This window comes from Rhinolophus hipposideros, assembly GCF_964194185.1.
Source record: "Rhinolophus hipposideros genome assembly, chromosome: 14".
NCBI lineage: Eukaryota > Metazoa > Chordata > Mammalia > Chiroptera > Rhinolophidae > Rhinolophus > Rhinolophus hipposideros.
Genome location: NC_138060.1, coordinates 65128139 through 65149379, shown reverse-complemented (window position 1 = coordinate 65149379; position 21241 = coordinate 65128139). Strand labels below are relative to the sequence as shown.

General features: G+C 44.1%; 1 protein-coding gene across 6 annotated transcripts in view; it reads left to right on the top strand.

The window, feature by feature from the left end:
• The window catches only part of CNTN4 (contactin 4), a 783747-nt gene that overhangs the window by 398254 nt on the left and 364252 nt on the right, over positions 1-21241 (top strand). For all 6 annotated transcript variants that reach the window (XM_081073436.1, XM_081073440.1, XM_081073435.1 and 3 more), the window contains one exon: positions 2794-2935. In XM_081073436.1, the coding sequence (XP_080929562.1) occupies positions 2881-2935 (55 nt within the window). In that variant the 5' untranslated portion in view covers positions 2794-2880. The remainder of the gene's footprint in view (positions 1-2793; positions 2936-21241) is intronic.

Sequence of the window (21241 nt, the reverse complement as noted above, 5' to 3'; positions counted from 1 at the left end):
TGTTCCCACCACACAGTAAGACCCCTGCCTGTTCGTTGAGCTGAGTTAGAACTATTTGGACACCAGCAGGATTTTAATTTAGCAGAATGCTAACACTGATCATTGTATGCTCAGACCCAGATATAGGCACGGAACCCTGGATGCTTAAAGGGGGAACAGAACCGTGCTTTTGTCTTAACCACCTTATGGTCTTCCACAGGACGGGTGCTCTTGGGAGTCTTTGTAGGGCTGGAGGCTATGGTAGCAAAGTGTGAAAAGAGACTGTAGCATTCCCCATTAGTCGTCTTCTTTGGCTTAGCCAGAGAAAGCAACCAAGTCCTGTTTCATTGAGTGCTCCCACCCCTCCCTGAGCCCCCAGGATTTACGGGTCTAATTCTTGAGCCGACTCTCAGAGTTAGTGATGAGCACACTACCTCTTGCTGCAGCCACCCTAGGGTGATAACTCCGAGCCGCAGGGGCCATCTGTCACCGCCATAACCCTCAGCTCGGCCTGCAGCTTTCTTTCTGGCTCTGGCAGAAAACCCGAAAGTATGAAACTTTGTAACCCACACCACAATGCCACGGGAGGTCCATGAATCTTCAGCTCCCTTCAGAAAACCTGGTGCTCCGCTCGCCGCTGCCCACTAGACAAATTACTGTCAAGACCCCATTATTTCTGACGAGTGAAGGTGAACCTTACCTACCCGAATGTAAATAAATGCCGATGGGGTTCTTGAATTCCTTCATCCTTAAAAGTCCATAGCTCTTAACAGAACGCACACTGGAAATAGCGTGGTATCACCAGGTAAATCTTTCTCGGGTAATTGGATACGTTTCCTAAGCTCCTTTTAATTGCTTCAAGAAACTACTTAACATTGTAGTCCAATCCCCAGATCCGAGATGACATTTCCCTCACAAAATTAATTATTAATACCCTGATCATTTGCTTAAGACATTAATAGATTTCATTGATCAGCACATCCTGTGTATCTAAAATGGCCTAATCACCATGCATGTCAGAAGAGGATCTGAACATATTCAATTAGATACCCTGCCCACTTTCGGCCAAATCAGCAGATCAGAAGTCCACAGTCCCTTTTGTCTTCACTACATACGAAGCCCAACTTTATCAGAAACTGAGCTATGCAAGGGCACAAGAGGAAGGCGAGTTCTTTAATGATGGTTCTTCACTTTGTAGCAGCTTCCTGGTAAGCAGAGGGCTTCTCAGTGAGCACACAGTATAAATTAATGCTGAGTGCCCTGGAGGGACGAGCTGATGTCGGTCCAGGCTTTGCTGCGAGTCTATGTTCACTCACAGCTTCTCCTTAGGAGTGGGGGTGCCGTGAGAAGCTCCAGGTTATTATCTTCCACCATAGGGTGTACCATAACAGCACCCAGCGTGTATATGGTGCTGTAGAGTTCTCAGAGAAGTTTCCTTTTCTTAACCATGAGGTTTGTCCTTGGAACAACCTTGAGAGAGAGGCGGGGTGGGTACCGGATCTTGTCACTGGTTACAGCCAGCACTGCAGTGAGAATGCCAGTCTCCGGGTTCCTAGACTTGTCACTTGTTTGATTAACTGATGACTAGAGGCATCCTGCTCATTTTTCAATGCCATGGCAGTTCATCTGCTTCATGAGGTCTCCCCCACCGGAAAGTTCCCTCCTTCCTTCATAACAGCGTATTGAATGGCTGAGATGGCAGGAAACTGCCCTACCCCCGCAGTAGGCGACCCTGGAGGACAGAGCCTTTACGCTGGCATATCTTCTGCCTCACCTAGTTTCTGGCAAGCAAACAGGTGCCGTGTACATGCACACATGCACGTGAGGCCGGCAGTGTCGGTGGGAGAAGGGATGGGTGCATGAGAGCAAACACTATGAATTCTGGTTTTCTGAGGACACTGGGGCTTCATTTGGTTCATGCAGCGTTTAGAAAATAGTTTGACCTGATTTCCAACATGTAAAACTTGGGAGATTTTCAAAGTACAAAAATATTTGCAACTTCTTTTGGGAATGTCATAGGTATTCCTGCAATCCTGGGGTCTGTGTCCCGCATGTTAGCCTTCACCTGCCGCCAGAGGCACGCGGTGGTGTCACTCATGCGCTCACCTTCCTTATCGCCTTTGGCACACAGAACAAGCAGCCTGTCTGTGCCACAGACTTGTCCCGTTTTAAGATTCCTGGCTAATCGAGCTTTCATTATCGTTCTTGACCATGCTCTGGGTTTGCCCAAAAGAAACCAGTAGACAGCTACTCATACTTGGTGGAATTTCTCTCGATGGACACTGGAGCTGCGTAGTTCTGGTGTATTTTAGAGATGAAACATGGAGCATAGGCAAAAATGTGTAATTTGATGGGGTACTTAATTTTCCCATACAAAGCTTCATTCTAAAACTGCGGAATTTCACCTTAAGACCCACCAAGGTTGACCCCATCTTGTTCAGTAGCAGTTCTTGTGGATTCACTTTTTTGGGTGTGTTTTAACTGGCAACTGACTAAGAACAGGGACTGGGAAGGACCTTGTAAACAGTAGTCCAATCTCCCACCGTAGGGTTGGTTAGTATCTAATCAGAATCCATTCCTGCCTTCACTTGGCAGCCAGCGGGACACACCAGCTCTAATGCCCACCCACTTATTATTTGTAAGAAAAGGAAAGGAGGCTTATTGGCTTCATATTTATGATTTAACATGCTTCTCTCTTCTTGAATAGTACTTGGTCACGGGTGAATTTTATTTGTATACAAGTAAAGATGCATTTGCGAGACCACCAGGAGGAGAATTCCCAAATCTCATTGTAATATCTCTTCTTTCCCACAGATTAAAGGTTGAACGACACTTAAAAGAAGCAGTGATTCTATTCACTTATTATTGGGCTTGAAACTCCTTTGACCTCGGAAGCTGAAGATGAGGTTGCCATGGGAACTGCTGCTCCTGCAATCATTCATGTTGTGCCTGGCAGGTAGAGTGTCATTTTAAAACTTTTTGATTTAAAAATGCCACTGTATTTCACACTAATTCAAACGTGGGCCTTCACTTTCGATGGCAATGATCAAATCCTGAAGTGCTGGCCACTGTGGTCACACTGGCCGACGCTGGGGCGTACACATCCCTGGTGTCTTTTAGTGGCTGTTTTCATGGTGTGGCCTCCAGAGTTAGACGCTGATGTTTCGCCTGCCTGGCTGGTCCTTTCAGAGTCATTTGAACTATTATGTTGCTTGAAAGTAGTTGTTCTTGCTCATCCCACTGCTCAGTTGCACAGAGATACTGGGCAGTAAAACCCATCCTTTCGTTGCGGGTGTCACCTGCTGTGGCGTCTGTGCGTGGAGTTTACCTGGGTAGCCCTGTCAGGGTCTGTGTCGATACCAGCCCAGCTTTTGATACTGATTCTCTTGCTTTTTCATGTGAATACACTTACAGTGTAGCAGGAGCCTGAAAGCAAAAAGACAGGCGGTTTTTCCCGTATACTGATGGTCAACTACCAGACCAGGGCTTTAAAAAATTCAAACATGCTTCTCCTGCTTTTGTGGTTCTCTGGAAGATTGTGGATGTACGTAGTTCTGGTGTCGAAGCAGTGACAGCACAGCAGGACTGAGGGTGGCTTCCTGGTTGGACAGCGGGATCTTCCCAGGTCTTTTTGAATTGCGTCTAGTTGACCTGCTTTGTCATTCAGAAGGTCAAGTCCAAGAGGGATGCCTGGAATATATTTGCATTTTTACAACGAAAACCAAAATTGACCTTTGGATTACCGTTACTTTGCTTCATGCATTCATTCAAGTGATATTACTGAGTACCTTGCAAGGAGCCAGCCCTGTGCGAGTTACTGGGAATAGAATCACCAGCGTGCCAGGCAGACCCTGCCCTCTGAGAGCTCCAGGAACTGAGCTCTGTAGTGACCTAGACTAGCAGCTTGATACATACAGCACGTGATTTTCAATTATTATACGATTAAAGGGTGTCGGGCTAGTTGTAACGTGCACGGACCCTTACTCTATGCCCGGCATCCTGCTTGGTGAACTTTATCTCGTTTCATGCTCGCATGACCACTAGGAAGTATGTACTATTTATTGTTACTCTTAGTATACTACTAATATTATCACTGACACATCAAGGCTTTAAGAAACTCACCCAGGGTCACCAAGACAGGAGGCGGTAGAGCTAATCAGACTTTCACCCAAGCAGCCTAAACAGACTCCAGACTTTGTCCGTCACACAGTGCGGTCCTCTAGCTTTTGTGTTGCCTTGTCAGATCATGGCTGCCAACTTATTCTTGACAGTTCGTTTTCATTCATTCTTCCTATGTCTTTGCAATCGTGACCCTCATTCACTAACAGACCTTGTATGCCCAGCCTTCAAGTCCTGAACTCCACGCCTCAGTTGACTTCACAGCGTCCTCTCCGTGCCCTGATCGCAGATGTCGTGGTATCTAGCCTCGTCTTGCCTTGTATCGCAGAGACGGTAGTTCTCCCCCTCGTGAGGTCAGAACCCCACTCTTCCCTCCACTGGCAATGTGCCCCAGGCTCTGTGCTCCAGCTGCTTTTCTCTGGGCTTTTCATGCCCTTTGACCCACCTAAAATTAGGCTTCAGCTTAGACAATCCAGCCCTAACTTCTTCACAGCAAATCGATTTCTGACCCGTTGCCAGTGCGTTCATTTAACCCACTGTGCTGAGTAGATACTGAGACGTCAGAGGGTTGAAGCTCAAGGAAGCCATTAATCTCTTCTATTGTGTTTTGAAAACTGTGAGACTCGTCACCGAAGATGTGTGCCTGTATCTACTTTATTCACTTAACTTTTTGTTGGGAATCAGTCTATTGAGTGTTTTTGCGAGTCGTTTTGTGTGTGTGTGTGTGTGTGTGTGTGTATACTGTTTTACATGATGTTAATATTCCCTTTCCATATGTCTCTGTCAGTGTAGCTAAAGTCAAGCTTTAATTAATGTTTTTGTTTTCCTGCTATTTGTCTTGATTTCATTAATTTGCACAGCATTCAGCAGTCTGAATTTTGAACAGATTTCTTTACCGCCCATCCTTTTCCTTTTCTATAGTTCCTTCATCGTAGATTTCTTGGTGAGTTCTTTGCAAGGAAAATACGTATGTCTATCATGTTTACCATAACTAGTGAATCTCAAATATGTCTTTCCCAGTGTTTTTCTTTACACGGTAAAATAAACAATCCACGTGACTCCTGCAAGGGATGTACCTTGAAGGGTCTGCTAATTATTCAAGGGCATTGATTCCTAATGCTCTTCTCTTTGGCCAAATGCTAGACTCAGGCTCAGACAATAATAATAATAATAATAATAATAATAATAATAATAAAGACTCCTTAAACCAGTAGTCTGAAAATTCAGTCTCTCTTTCTTATTCTCCCTTTCAATCAATTTAAACCAGGCGTCACAAAATCCCGCTACCTGAGAGAGCAAGGAGGCTAACACACAAGTGGAACGTTCTTAAAGAAACAGTGACTCCTACAGTATGACAGGCAATGCTGGTTACTGGGAAACCGGAGGCAACACGGCCAACTCCAGTACCAACCAGGGAACACCTCCAGGCCCAGCTGCAAGGCCCCCAGGCTCTGAGATGTTTATGCATAAATCTCCTAATTCCTTAGCGTTGCCAACTGATTGAAATTATTTTAAAAAGTAGAAGTAAAAAGGCCACATAAAACAAACCAAAGTAATCTTTAGACTATACTCGTCCACCAGTTTGCGAAGTTTATTTCCAGCATTTGTTTTTGCTTTGACATTAGACTCGCTGCAAGTACACTAGACCCCTAGGGTCTTTGTACGAAGTCTTCCTTTTGCCGAGAATGTACTTGCCCTAAATGTCCCTGTCGCAAGTCCTTTAACCTTCTTTAGGCCTGTGTGCACATGGCACCTAATTGGTGAGGCTTCTCCTGACCACAGGTAATAAAGCGGAAGAGCAACATTTCCTTCACCAACATCCTATACCTCTCTTATTATTGCCTTTTGCTCCAGAGCTCTTATCAGTATGTGAATAACTATATGTCTTATTTGTCTTTGTACTAAGTGTTTTCCTTAGCAGACTGAAGTTTTATTAAAGCGGGCATTTCTGTCTTTTCCGTCCACTGCTGTATCCCGACTTCTAGAAAATGCCTTGCATGTAGTGTCATTCAATAAGCAAGACATTCATATTAAGCTAGTGCTGTGTCCTGCCGGATGTGAGAGGGGAAGCAGGTCTCCAGTTCTGGGGGACCCACGTGATGCTCTGGTCCCCTCCTAGGCCAAGCCATTCAGGTGTTTCTTCAGGTCACTTAAATATGTCAAGTGGTTCAATTGGCCTGTGTGCCTTGTCCTCTGTATCGGACACTCTTGTTGCCACAACCACCCTCTCCGTCATCTGTGCCTTTAGCTACAGCTGCGTGGACTGTCCCGTCTGTGTGCTTCTGTCTCGAGTCTTTGAAGTCACAGCAAAGAGGACTCTGGGAAGTCAGTGCCGTCCTTGGGTGCAGTCTTCAACCAGGGGAGCATGACAATCAGGAGACGAATGCCTCAGTCTCCTCCTCTGGAAGGATGCGGCCCTCATAGGTCCCCAGCAAGACGGAATCCCAGTCCTCACAGTAGCTCCTTCTGCCCTTTTCTTCCTCACCCCTGCCTCCTGGGATCACCTCCCAAGTCTATCTCTCTGGCTCTGCTCCCCAACCAAGGCTGTGCTCACACCAGTTACCAGCAGGGAACCGGACAACATGGGCCACATGTCGGTGAGTGGTAACCTCACAGGGAGCAGCTTAGACGGGGACGATCGCAGTGCTTGTGAGGTGGCTCCGGACAATTGTACGTGTGCAAGTTCTCCCTTGTGCACACGTCTCTCTAAGCTAAGTCTGTAAAGATTTTCTAGGTCCTGCAACCAGGTAGGATTCCTGTTCACCAGCTCTCTTCCTGTCTTTACTATTTACTGGTTTCATTGTTAACCAGCTGCTGGGCAAGTCATTTCACCTTGCCGTACAATGAGGGGGTTGAACAGATGGTCCCTAAAGTCCTTTTCAGCTCTAAAAATGGGCAATTGCAGCTCTGCACATGGTTCGCGAGGCAGATGTACATATTGCTGAGAGGGTTGGAGCGGAGCCGGAATGTTCATGCCACTGATGTGAAGGTGCACGTAGGTCCTGGTCCTACCGTGTGTGACTGGTTCTGTTCACACTGGCAGAATTTGAAAGAAAGGCTCAAAGGGCTGATGCACGTGTCCATATACTGCCAAAGGCATGGAGACATTCAGACGCTCTGTGGACGGGTGGAGAATGCATGTTTGGTGTGTTCCTGGTCGCTCTGGGTGTCAGGGGGCTAAATGTATTCCCATCTCAACAGTGTAGTTTACCTGCCTCAGCAACCTTTGCTTTTGGAGAAAGTGTGTCCTCTCCCAATGTATTTTGATAATTTGCTCACAAAACTGTGGTTGTTGCAGCTGCAGTTGGGGTGGCCGTGGGGAAAAGTCCTGTGCAGTGCGAGACAGACGTGTTCTGGGACCAGTGAGGATTCCCAGACGGTGCATCCCGGAGGGGGTGCCGCTTGGATCTGTGACAGTAAGAAGTGGAAGCCAATGGCCGTCAGAGCGTGGAGTGGCTGTTCAGTAGTCTTTAGAAGGCACGTCAGGCTCAGAAAGTCTCTTCTCATGTAGACTGAAGTGGGCTGTCTGTGGTTCTGGCTTCTTCTAGGGCCAGAGGACACAAATAAATACACAATAGGAGCTGCCAGTATTCCTTGATGCTGATAATAAAATTCAATGAGCTCAATCTTCCCACCTAATTAAGCGAAGCTTGGGATCAGCCCTAAACCACCCCCCTTCTTCCTCATGCCAGGGAGTCCCCAGGTGAGCACACACATGTGACTTTCAGAGCCTGTCCTCACAGTGCAGCCTTCTGCAATATTTCACTTCTTAAGATTCTCATATATTTTTCCTGAGAATAAACAGAAGAACAGACAATATTCAAATACTTCTTGGTTCTACACAGATATTAAACCTAGTACTGCCTGTGTTCTTGTAAGTGTAACAAGTATTCAATTAAGATCAAAAGCACGTCGAGTAAATGTCAGTTTTCATATAGTTACTGCAAAGCAGAGTTCTGCAGTGACCTCTTATTGGATTGTTTCTCTTGCTGAGGAGCTGGCTTGCCAGTGCCTTCACGCTCATACTGGCGGAAGCCAAGGGATGGATTTCTTAGCTCCTGTGCACTGGCTCCTAACCACAGATGAAAGGGAGCCAGAGTGCTCCAAAGATTTAATAAGAAGAGAGCTAACGACTAGATTAAAAAGCAGTGACTCCAGTGATAAAAATTCAGGAAAGAATGGTGTGAAAGTAATAAACAGCAAAAGGAACACTCCCTTGGAATATCAATTTACATATTTAAATACATTTCACAGTGGGACACTATTGATCAGTAATGAAGATGTTGAGGTAAATAGAGAAACAAGCAGCAATTATATGGCCCCACCGACATGGGCATATAATAACTGCCATACAAACCAAAAGGTATTGGAAATACTCATTTAAAGACCATTCCTGAAGCGAAATCATGAATGGCTTCATGAGATATGCTCAGCCAAGCTGGATGTCGTAACTATATATAAAATCTCACTGACAGAGTATAAGACATGTTATATTTTGTATCTAGGGGAAACGTGATTGGACTCTTGAATTAAACAAATTAGGGAAAGAGACGTAAAACAGCGAAGTGAAAATCCAGACATTAGGTGCATTTCATATCAGCTCATGTGATAATTGTCTCGAGGGAGCTGCCTGGTGGTTTGAGAATGGCGGGTGAGGGAGAGCCTGTGGCCTGGCGGAAACTCCACCCGGCCACACAGCAGTGCTGGTGATGAGCATGCGCTTCCCGCAGCCTGTCCGCTGCGTGATTGAGCTATTTCTGTCTCCCTAAGTCTTGGATTGCTTTTTTTTTTCCCCATCTGTTAAATGGGCAATATAAGTGTATTTTCTTCCTTTGGGTGTTTATGAGGCCTGTGATAACATACAGCGGGTGCCAAAACCATGTAGACACATTTTAAGAAAGGAAAACTGTATTAAAATTGTACTACTCAATATATACCGATGACAAAAGATGACACAAATCACATTTGCCGTTTGCAATTATAGGAGGTGCTCAAAGGGGTTCCCATCAGTGTCCAGAAACCGGATGATGGCGAATGACTGCTTGAGCAACGCTGACCAAGGTGTCCACTTGTGTACATTTTTTTGGCCCCCCCGGGATATATTGTGTGTACTTAGCACAGTGTCTGGTGTCAGCTGGTCCTCAGTTAACCGCTGTGTGAGGACCTGCCGCTCCTCGGCACGGGGCTGCCCCCCAGGAGTGAAGATCACCTCCAAGTGAGTCCGCGCACTGGTGATGGTGACGATGCCGGGATCAGCTTCCTCGCTCACTAGTGACGGTGGGGGACAGTCGTGTAACGGAGCTTATAGCACATGTGCACTTTGCTACCCCACTTTGCAACGTGACCTCATCTGTAAAATGGGGATACAATCATAATGATAAGTATCTATGAAAACTCAACCCCTAAAAAGTGGATTAAACTCATTTGTATGTGTTAAGCACTCCGCAAAGTACCCGGCCTGGTAGCCTGGCCTAAGTGCCAGCTGCTGTTCGTGTCGTTGTTGTTGTTATGACCAGCAGCACCTACCTCTTGGCCTCCCTTTAGCTATACGGCATTCACTGCAGTGAGAGCCTGGCGCTGGAAAGCCTGGGGACTTCCCGTGATGGGCTCCCAGAAATGTATGAAGGGCAAATGGATAGGGGTTCTAGAAAGAGAATGCCTGGTGGCACCAAATAATGCAAGAGTTTTAAAATGCATTTTACCAACACCGAAACAACTGAGATAAAGGAAGGAGCACAGAGAAGAGAGCTAATAACTGGGTGATAGCGTCACTGTGATGGAGCTTGCTGGAGCACACAGCCCCTGATGGCCATCCCCTGTACCTTCTCTGCTCCTGGACTCCACATGGTGACACAACCAGACCTGTCCCCTATGTGAAGGACAATGCTTAATGACGATGTGGGCCCACACTACGCTCATAGCACCTTAATTTGCTTAGCACCTGTTAGTCTGAAAAGTACTTGCTGAACAGTCCATTTCAAGGCCTGGGAGGGGCAAGAGACGAGTCCAGTAATATTAAGAGCAAAGGTGGGCTGAGTGTTTCCGTGCCGCACACTGTCTCCCATCCCTGAGTGCAGTGTCCCATTGAACCTCGCAACAACCCGTTTCGTAGAACAGAGGTCACATGACGTGCTTGAGGAATCAGAGCTTGTACGGGTCCAAGGCGGGATTTGAACTTGGCTCTGTCCGCTCTGAAGCCTGGGCTTTTCACTGTTATGCTGCGATGTGTACTGACATATACTTGTCCTCACGCAGCTCACATCTTACAGAACACTAGGAGCCAGTGGTTCTCAGATACGGGCCCAGGGTCCACTGTATCGGCATCCCTGGCAATAAATGTATTAGAAATGCAGATTCTTAGGCCCGAGACCAGACCTACAGAACCACAATCTCTGGAGGTGAGTCCACAGCCTGTGTTTTAACAAACTCCCCAGGGTTTTCTGATGCTGACGAAAGCTCAAGAGCCACATTAAATACTCTTGAGAGGCAAGGAAGGCAGAAATTGCCATCCCAATTTTACATGTGGGACTCTGAGGGTGACCGACCTGCTCAAGGTTACACACTGGCATTAATGTCAAAGCTAGAATCTTGGCTTTCTGATTCATAATCCAGTACCCTGCTTTCTCCCTGGCACGTATGCTGCCTTTTTACTCAAGTCGGTCTGACTTTCAGGGCACTTACCGAACAGCTGATAATAGAAAAGGAAGTTCTTGTGATGTTGAAGAGGTGCCCTGAGTATTGACAGAATTTAACTTTAAGGGCCAACCTCCTTTCACTGCCTGGAAACCACTAACAGGTGTGACACTGGCCTGTGCTCTCTGTGTTGTGATGTCACGAACACAGAAAAGTTGCTATTCCTTCATTTGGAAGGGAAACAGAACTGTGTTGCAAAATCTTTGGGAATTAGGAAAAAAAAAATATTAAGTCCCTTGAGCCTACAAATAGAGTATAATTATTTTGGTAAACAATCATGTACCTGTTACTAGGTGTGAGCTCTGAGCTTTTGTTTTGCAAAAGCCTATGTGGATTGTCAGATGGTTTTGTCTTCTCAGAGCAATCTATTTCCTTAAGGAAGATGGCAGCATATTTTGTTTTGGAAAGAGGTGATGCCCAAGGGAAAGGGTTCAGCCCTCATGTCTGAATGAAGACATGTTTCCAAGGTTCTCATTTCTCCAGCAAGGTTTGGCAAATGGCCTTGGAAGACCCCTCTAAAGACTAAAACTGTGCTGGAAGTAGCCGCACGTGGCTATTCAACACCTGAAACCTGCCTAGTCCCAACTTAGTATACAGAATCTGCAGGACTTTCCCGTTGTTTCAGTAACAGTGACCCCAGGTGGGGGTCTTAAAACAACAGAAATGCATTGCCTCACAGTTCTGGAGGCCAGAAGCTGAAATAAATCAAGGTGTCGGCAGAGCTGGGCACCCTCTCAGGGCTCCAGGGAAGGACCTTCCTGCCCCTTCCAGCTTCTGATTGTGGCAGCCATTTTCGGCGGTCCTTGGCTCCCACACGCACGACCCCAATCTCTGCCTCCAGCTTGATATCACCTTCTTTCCTGCGTCAGCAGCTCTGCCCTGGGATGTTGGGAACCCAGTGGAAAGAAGGAAGATAAAATACATCATTAGTACCACTTGTATCGATTATACATTGAAATGAATACATTGGGTTCAATAAGACATCAATTTTGCCGGTTTGTTTTTGCTTTCCTTCAATGTAGATATTAGCAATTTTTGAATGCCATATGTGCCTCCCGTTACATTTCCACTGGACAGCAGTGCCGTAGACGATGAAGAAACTAACCTAATGATCCTTAAGCTGTAACTGTAGCTGAGAATAATTACCCCCTTTCCGTGTCTTTGTAGAAATAGAAACCCAGGCTGGTCGCCCTGAGCCTAAAGAAAAGTTTACTAGGGAACTGGTGTAGTGGGGGAGATACAGAACGTAAATCTGCCAGGGTGACGACTCGAAGGCTTGGGTGAATATCACTTACCACCGCCCCTCTAAGATGCTTTCAGAGACGAAAGAATGTCTGAGTCCCACATCCAGCAAAAACATGATACAATAAAGACGAGAGGATTTTTAAAAAACACTTTTTCTAGTGAACCTACAAATCACACCAATACAGAAGTGATTTGTAGGCAAATGTTCAAGCAGTATTACTCATAACAGCCAAAAAGTGGAACAGCCCAAATATCCATCAGGTGATAAGTGGATAGACAAAAATGGTTGACCCACACAGTGCAATATTCCTCAGCCTAAAAAAAATGAAGAGAAACCTTGAAGATACGATGCTAAGTGAATGAAGCCAGACACAAAAGGCCACATATATAAATCCATTTCTATGAAATGTCCAGAATAGGCAGATCCAGAGACAGCAAACAGTTCAGTGGTTGCCCAGCGGGGGGCCTAGGAGGGAGTAGGAAGTGACTATTCCTGGGTGTGCAGTTTCTTTTAGGGCGATGAAGAAATTCTGGAAGTACATAGGAATGACAGTTGCAAAATCTCATAAATATGCTAAAAACACCTGTCTTGGTCTGTTCAGGCTGCTGTGTGTCTTGTAAACAACAAATGTATTGTACACAGTTTTGGAGGCGGGACATCTAAGAGCAAGACACCAGCTTGATGTGGTGAAGAAGACCGTCTTCCAGATCGGCGATTCCTGCTTCCCTGTGTCCTCACTGGGGAAGGACGGGGTTGCTCTCCGGAGTCTCTTTCTAAGGGCACCAATCCCGTTCAGGAGGGCTCCACCCTCATGACCCGATCACCTCTCCTTAGGCTTACTCCAAATACCATCACCTCGGGGGAGAGGATTTCAGAATGTGAATTGGTGGTGGGGGGAACAGTCAGACGCTAGCACCATTCGATGATACATTTTAAAAGGGTGCATTGTATGGCGTGTGAATTTTTTATCAATAAAATATAAATACATCTCTGAGGAAAAACAAACAAACACAGGTGTCTGTCTCCTGAGAACTTGTCTTTCTGTCAGGGGGTCAGTTACTCAGGGAAAGCTTCCCTCTCGTGATTAGCAGGATTACTGGATACAGACCCATCCCAACTGCCATGTTTTACAACAGGTTTACTGCTTTGGCCAAAGACGCCCGGACGACAAGGCGCAGAATCAGAACCCAAGCTTCTGTAATTCTCCCGCTAGTCCAATGTGGCATCTCTGGTGTGTGTTTTGTGGACATTGGGGGTTTCATCTCTCTCTCCCCCACATCCGAAGTGCAGCTTCTGTAATAAAAGAAAAAGGAGAAAACGCCTACCTTCCAGGGAGAAGGGGCTCTGACGTCAGTTCACCTGTGCTGTGATACTGAAGCTCCCTGGAAGCAAGCGAGGGGGGCGCCCAGAGGGGGCAGGGCACCGTCCGTGTAAGGGGTGCTTGGAGGACACAGCATGACCATTAACTTCTCCTATTTTCAATTTCATCCCCAGTTGGCTTCCCTGGGAAGCTGACCATCTTTTCGTTTCCTGCCTGTCTGTACCAAACCCCCAAGTGGCCCAAATTAAACATCCATGTTGAGACAGCGACTAACCTTCCCCACACCTGAGCACTATGTCCCAGGCCAAAACTTGGGATATAGTTTTGATGCAAAAAGGAAAGGCAGGTTCATGGATGGGGAGTGTCTGAAGAACCAGTGATGTTAGGTAGGTTCTTTAAAAGGCTTGGATGCAGCAATGCATTTGTTGCTTGAACTGCATAAGTGAAAAGAACAAAAATCAGTATCAGCTGCGTGGTTTCAACCACATCATCCACTTACATGACATCCATACCGGGAAGAAATTAATGAGGTTAGAAATGCCTTCCGTTTGCTGATGGGGAATCAGATGTCAAAACAAACAACTCAGAAGCAACTGGAGATACAGAAGCCAATCCCTCTCATGTAGGGAACTCGGAGGAGAAGGCCAGTGGTTAACAGAACAGTCCATTGCGGCCAGGACGTCACTTCCACAGTCAGACTCTCATGGATTCTCAAGTCATGCTTTCATCCAGCCCAGCTATCCCTCTGGGCAGAGGAGCAAACCGAAGAGAGAAAGGGTCCGTTCATTTGCCTGAGTCACATGGTCAGCAGCTTTCAGAGCTGGGATCAAATATGGGGAACATCAGCTATACTTTTATCGAAGTGGGGATTTTTCCTGACGTGGACTTGACTGTTGGTTTCTTGTTACACGTAACGTGTCTGAACTCTACTTATGTGAATAGACATGAATTTTATTACTAAGGGTGTTGTAGTCGAAAGTTGGTGATTGCATTTGTCACCATTTTCAAGTTACGGTAGCTGTGTTTGGTAACTTGCCAGGAAGGTCCTGGAGGCTTTTGACACAGTGGGAAATATGAATTTGGAGGAAAGGTAAATTTCTTCTAAAGATTAGGTAGAACTTTGGGTTCCTTTGAAAATATTTACACGTTTTTTTGTGAATTTACTCATTTATTTGGTAATTTACTTAGCACCTGCTACATTCTATGGACTGGTAAATGGTGGGAATACCAAGATATTTGTGACTTAGTCCATCGATTTGAGCAATGTATAATCTTGTGGGCTAAAACAATTTCTTTCAAACTCATATACCCTGCCAGATTTATATGAGAAACCAAAGAAAAACGGAGGGCTCTTTTCCATGAGCCATAATGTTACAATCTCAGAAGCTACTGGTACGGCCTACAGTGCAGACAGCCATGGTGCTGGGGCTGACACAATTCTGAGTTGGACAGCTGTCTCTAAGTATAGTTACTAAGTGTATGAACTTCAGGAAATTCTCATAATTCTCTGAGAAACAAGATATAGTATTTAGCACAGTGACTGGTCTATAATCAGCCTTGATAATAATGTCTGTGGTATCGTCAATTAATAATTAAAGGGCATAACCTTCTTTCCCCTTTACCCCTGAACCCCATGCAGGCAAAACTCTTCCATTTACTTTCAGTAGAACCTGAATTACTTAGTATAAATAACAAAGAAAGAAAATAGCGGGGGTGAAAGGGAAAGAGAGAACACTGAAATCAGGCATGCTTGTCGTCCTAAAACCAGGTTGGAAAGATAAAAAATGATGGTGTTTACTTTTGTTGTAAAGTTGACAGAGAAGGTGAGGCAGACCACGACCTCCTTCCCAGGTGGGGAAACAAGAAGAGGGAAACAGGACTCGTGGCTGTTTCCTCTGCCTAATTCTGTTCTAAGGGTAAATTGGTGTCCTCTTCTCTTTAGAGCCACATAGGTATAAATGTATGTAAGCATTTTATTACCATATTTTTACCAAGTCTGTTGGGCAATCTGCTCGAATTACAGAATTTTAGACATGGAGACTGCTAGGTCTCCCATCTAATATTTTATCATTAACTATTAATAATTATTATTATCCCTGACTTTTCACATTTGTCACCGTCGAAACCTGACTTTGAGTCCGAGGCAACTTTTCCATTACTGACGATGAAGATGATGATGATGGTTGTGATAATACCACAGTATTTATTCTTTTCTCTCATCTAGTGCTTTGGATAAATTCTGTAATTTATACTGGGCTCCGAGCAGCCCAGTGTGGCTAATATTGTCACCTCCAATCATAGAAGGAGAAACTAAGCCACCGTAAGTGGCTGAGGGTTCTGCAGGCGTGGCCTCACCAACACGGTGACCTCCTCCCGTTCTGTCCTGCCAACGTCAGTCTCAGACCTTCCAGCTTCCTTCTGGAGCAACAGCACCTTGTTTCTAGTCTCCACTTCCTGTCCCTTCCCCAGCGTCGCTTAGCCCTTCGTCAGCTTCCTCCCCAGTTACCGACTGGCTACATTATTGCGGAGAAAACCTAATGAAACTGCAGATGTCACCTCCCGAAGTTCCTTCATTTCTTTAGGCAGCCCCACGGTATAGTGACCTCTGCTTTCCCTCCACGGAGTTTTCTTTCCTCCAACTCCCAACATTCTATCTCCCTTTGATGTGTCACCTTGTTTTCTCTCCACCCCCTGTGGAAATACTCATTACCTCTCCCTCTGACCCACTCCGGGGCTGTGCCTCCTCTCTCCCCCCTACCTTCCTCGGCTTTCTGAGTCTAATTATATCTTAGCTTAGAAACAGATGTAAAGCTAATGAAATTATCTTTAAACACTCCTTCAAACTCCAAGTGTTCACCTCCTTCTGAGTTGAAATGAGTAAAGTTGAATTTATTTCTTTAAAACTCACTAGGTGAATGTATTCATAGACTCAGCTATGTATGGTAAGCTCTTTGCACCTGCTGTCTTCTGTGCTTCTTTTAAAGGAGGGAGTGAAATTCTCTAACAAAATTTCGTCCATAGAATAAAATACCACCTCGCATGGGAATTATGATAATTCAAAGAACAAAACCAAACCAAAACAAATTCACATCTTGGAGCAGAAGAGTAAATAATGAAAATGCAGCACTATTTTGTTTGGGTCAACAGTTGTTGCCAGAACTTGATGTGATATTCTCTGTAGGATTTTGCTCAGAAGTTATGAACTCCCGGTAAGACTGGCAAATACGAGTTGCACACAAGTGATCTTTGCAAAATAAAAATCATCAAGTGAAAATGAGTTCTCTCCTCTTTTCTTCTCTTCAGCTGAGTTCTTGGACACCCTCTTTGGGGATGTTTTTCTCCCCAGTGGTGTGATATTTACACAGAACCTGGGTTTTAATATAATATTCATCTAACTGGAAACAGAGCCAATTTGAAGTCGATGCTCTAGATTTCTTGTATTCCCCTTAGGATTTCACCTACTTACTTGCTCTGTTCAGTTGCATTAAAGATGAGGGAAGGGAAAAGAAGATTGTCCATCAATTGCACTTCACAATCGTTTATGATCTCATATTATCTAAATTGATCCCCAATTCAGTAAATAAGTAAAAAATATATATGTTGTGATCAGTGATTTATAGTCTCTTTTGAAAGAAAAACAATGTAACTGTGTGGTAATAGATGTTAAGTAATTACCATTTATTGTGGTGGTCATTTTGCAACATACAGAGAGTGCCAAAAAAAATGTATACACGTTTTAAGAAAGGAAAAAAACTATATTAAAATTTGAATACTCAATATATACCAATAACAAAAGATGAATACAAGTCATGTGTATACATTGTTTTTGGCACCCCCAGTATTCACATCTCAAATCACGTTGGGCACTAGACTAATACAATGTCACATGTCAATTATATCCTAACAAAGCTGGGAAAAAAGCAAAGACTATTACAAACATCCACAATTTTAAAAAATACACATGAGTAAATCACTCTTGAATTTAGGGCTTTACCTTTTTTTGGATGTTAACATAATAGAAACCTGAGGAATCTAGAGCTCTAGTTGCCATTTTCTGGGTTTATAACTTTAGCTAAATCACTGTACCTCTTAGGACCTGAGATCCTGCAGAAGTGAAATAGAGGAGCTGAGCCAAGTGAGCTTTCCAGGCCCTTGTTACCCAGAATTTGGTCATCGTCTGCTTTTGTCCAATCAGTATACTCCTTGTATCATGATTTACTTCAGTTGTTTATCGCCTCCTTTTTTTTTTTTTTACATAAAAAGACATTGTTGCAGCAGTATCACTTGTTATGAATACAAAATAGCCCTAAACGTAAACATTAAAGCAACAACTGTATTAAAACCCAGTTTGTCCTGGATGACTGATTCTGAGTCCTGATAGTTCTCCACAAAAATAAGCCTATCAAGTATTAGACAGGTTTTTACTGCACGCTGGCATCAACGGAGACTCTCTTTGGTTTGATCAGGACTTAAAGAGAATTAATTGAAAGAGTCAGTGAGTCAAGTTTAGTTACTGCCTTGTCTGGGTACAGTCTGAAAGTTTTCTCACATACCAGTGTTACCAGGAGGCATCCACCACCTGGGGAAGTGCAAATGTCAGAGGACAACCTTGTCCAGGCACCCAGAACGGACGCTGCCGTCCCCCAGCATGAGCTATCCGGTGCACCCCGGCAATAGTGACTCTGATGAATCCTATCTTTATGTAATCCTTTTTTCTTTGTTATTTTTCAGATGTGGAAAGTTTTGTTGTATCTTTGAACCTGTGTAATATGCAAAAGTTAGGGTAAACCAGTTGTGTTGCAACTGATTTATGTAGCAATACTGTCGCCTTTATGTGTTTGAACTTCTCTAAAACTATAGAGAAGATTGGTTCAGCCATTCTCTAGACTGGTCTGTTCATGGCTTGGTGACAAATAGTTCATTTTTAAGGTTTTCATAGCCTTGGAAAATTCACACAGATGTTAGGAAATACATTTGGTGCACAACAAAATAGGTGTTTTGTCCACGTTTTTTGTCGTTGTTGTTGTTGGACTTATTGTACTGAGCAGTTGTAATTAGGTAGCTGTGTATTGAGGAAAAAAGCAGAATCAGATTGGGGGGGAGTCTGAATTTGAATATCTTTGAGCAGATTTCTTTCCTTTGCAAGTTATAATTTCAGCATATGTAGTACCCATTCAGCATCCAACTCATATGTTGGATATGCCTGTACACTTGTAATATGCACAGATAAGAATAACAGGTGTTGGGTCTATACGCCGTCCAAATGTATGGAAACATCTACTTGATGTACCAAGCACAATGTCATTCCCAACTCTACTGGATTTCACTTTTACATTTTGGTTGTTATTGCCACTAATAGAATGGACAGTGATGGCTAGTAAGTCAATGGCATGACGGCAGAATGCCACATTCATTCAAATATTCCTTGAATGTGAAACTCTACAAGCTCTACCGTTTATTCTCAGGATCTATGTCACTACAGGACCTCGACTGAATTTGTCTTTCCCCATTAGTCTTCACAGTTACCCTAGAGGGTAGATACATTGAGACCGTCCTTGTTTAACAGATGGGGAAACTGAGGCTTACGTAGAACTTGCCCATAGTCACACCACTGACAAATAGCTGAAATGAATTGAAATTTGAGTTTGTGGAGCTTGACATGATACAGCAATGGGTATTTTTTTTAAGTCCATGTGATGACAATTTTTGAGTTTTGATAGAAAGGAATAGGTCATGTTTTGGATGGGCAGATGAAGGTCACATAAGATTTTTTTTCTCCAGCCCAGACCTAGATGTGCTGAAAATATTTTAAGGAGGAGAACATGTGAGTTGGTGGATTTCTTTCACCTGCTTATGGATTGAATGATTAAAGCCAGTTTTGCCCATGGCTAAAAGTATCTGATAAAAGTGTAACTGTTTGGTATAAGGAAGTGAATAGAAGCTGTGTCATCACTATCATCACCATCCGAACTAGTCACACATATTGATTTCCTGTGGTGTCTCAGTCTGTTCGAAATAGTTATACACTTGTTTATATAAAATCATATATTTCAACAAATATGGCAGTCTGGCAAGAATTGCATTATTCTTTACATAATCAGGTGTTTTCAGACAGTCTCATTATTTGTGTATTTTAAGAGTATCGTACCTTGACGACCTTGACTTACTTGGGCACACGATACAAATTGGAGTGCCTGAAAATCTACTGGCATGTATTCAAGATACATTTTCACAAGCGGGGGATTATTTGGGAGCAGAAGGCATCACTTTGCTACGTAATGGTTCTTAGTCTGACATTTTATTGGAGAGCTCCATTTTTTTGTGATGATGTTAAACAGGGTTCCTGAGAAACTGTTTTCATTTGAGAATTTGAAATATTACTGATAAAGGTCCTTGTGGCCAGTTCTATGCACAAGGTACATACTTATCCATCGACTCCATGAAATACTACACAAATTCCTTGCACTTCATAAATAGACCATTTCTGCTAGAGGATTATTTTCCCTTGAGTATCTGGTTGACCAGGATATAAGAGAATGGAGCTTGGAGAGTTCTTTATGATTATATCAGAAGTGTGTGTGTGTGTCTACACTTCTGCGTAATTGTCTATGTATGTACTTGTGTATTTAGAGTAGTTTTTATTATTCATTTTCAAAGATAAATGGGATAGATTTTGCATATTTCTTGCCTCTGATCTCAGTCTAATAGAGGAAACAATGGAGAACTGATCATAAATGGAAATGTTATAGATGTTTAATAGCTATGTTATTAGTCACATTAGTGACAATTTCATTTCACGCTGAGTTAGAGACCAGCCTTCAACCAGGTGAAAGACTGAACCCAAGATGTGATCTGACTCACACTTTGTAGGAATAGCACTCCCCTTGACAGCGCACTCTCTTTTCATGTCTCACGATTTCATTGGCGTATTTTTAGTAGCCCCCTTAAAACATTGGCCAATATTACTCAATTTGTTAACTATTTCTGATGTATTTTTTCTGTTAATATGAATGCCAATAAATTTTATAGTCAGATGCTTTCTTTTGGCATTTTAAGTATTGTCCATGGTTGTCCACCGTTGCTATGGCTGGTCCTATCTGAGTTTACATCCATCCGATGGATTTCAGGACAAATTCTATAATGTCACATATCAAGGACAGGAGAACAGGTTTTATTGGAAAACTTATACAGGTCAAGAGTTAGCAAAGAGAAAAGAAGCCAAAATCCCTTAATTCTCATCCCACATCCCACCAAAGGTGGATGCCTTGAGCCTACAATGAGGGTCTGTGTTCCCGTCATCTGTGTTCTCTTCAAGCATCCCTTCCCTCCAAGTCTACCTTGTCAGGAAAGGAATGCTGGGAAAAATAGAAGACAGCAGGAAAAGAAGAAGAGCAAACCTGAGATGAATTGACTCCATAACAGAAGTGGTTGGCTCAGTGGACAGGAGCTGAGCAGGGCTGTGAGGATGGGACACTGTGGGTGTCACTCGTCCCTCAGGTCTCCAGGAGTCAGAGCCCACTCAATGGCACGTAACACACACGCAAAGGAGAAGCAGATTGCTTGGCCCTAGGCGGGCTGTTTGTAGGCGCTCTACTATACCGGCTCCCAGCACCTAGAGATCTTCAGGCCCTGAGATGACATGGTACCCCTTGCATGGAGCATGAAGCCCCTGGCTGCATGATAGCCTGAGCTGGAGGGCTGCCTTTCCTGCTGGGAGAAAGTAGGCTAGCCCCTATCCTAGTGAGCGTGTGATCTGTAGGTTTGCAATGTCGCACAGGCATGTAGAGAACATTTTCTCAAAGCTGATCACCTCTTAGGGCCTCACCATTGAGTGGAAGACTCACTGGAATAACCATGAGAATTACTCAGCATCCGTGCCCTAG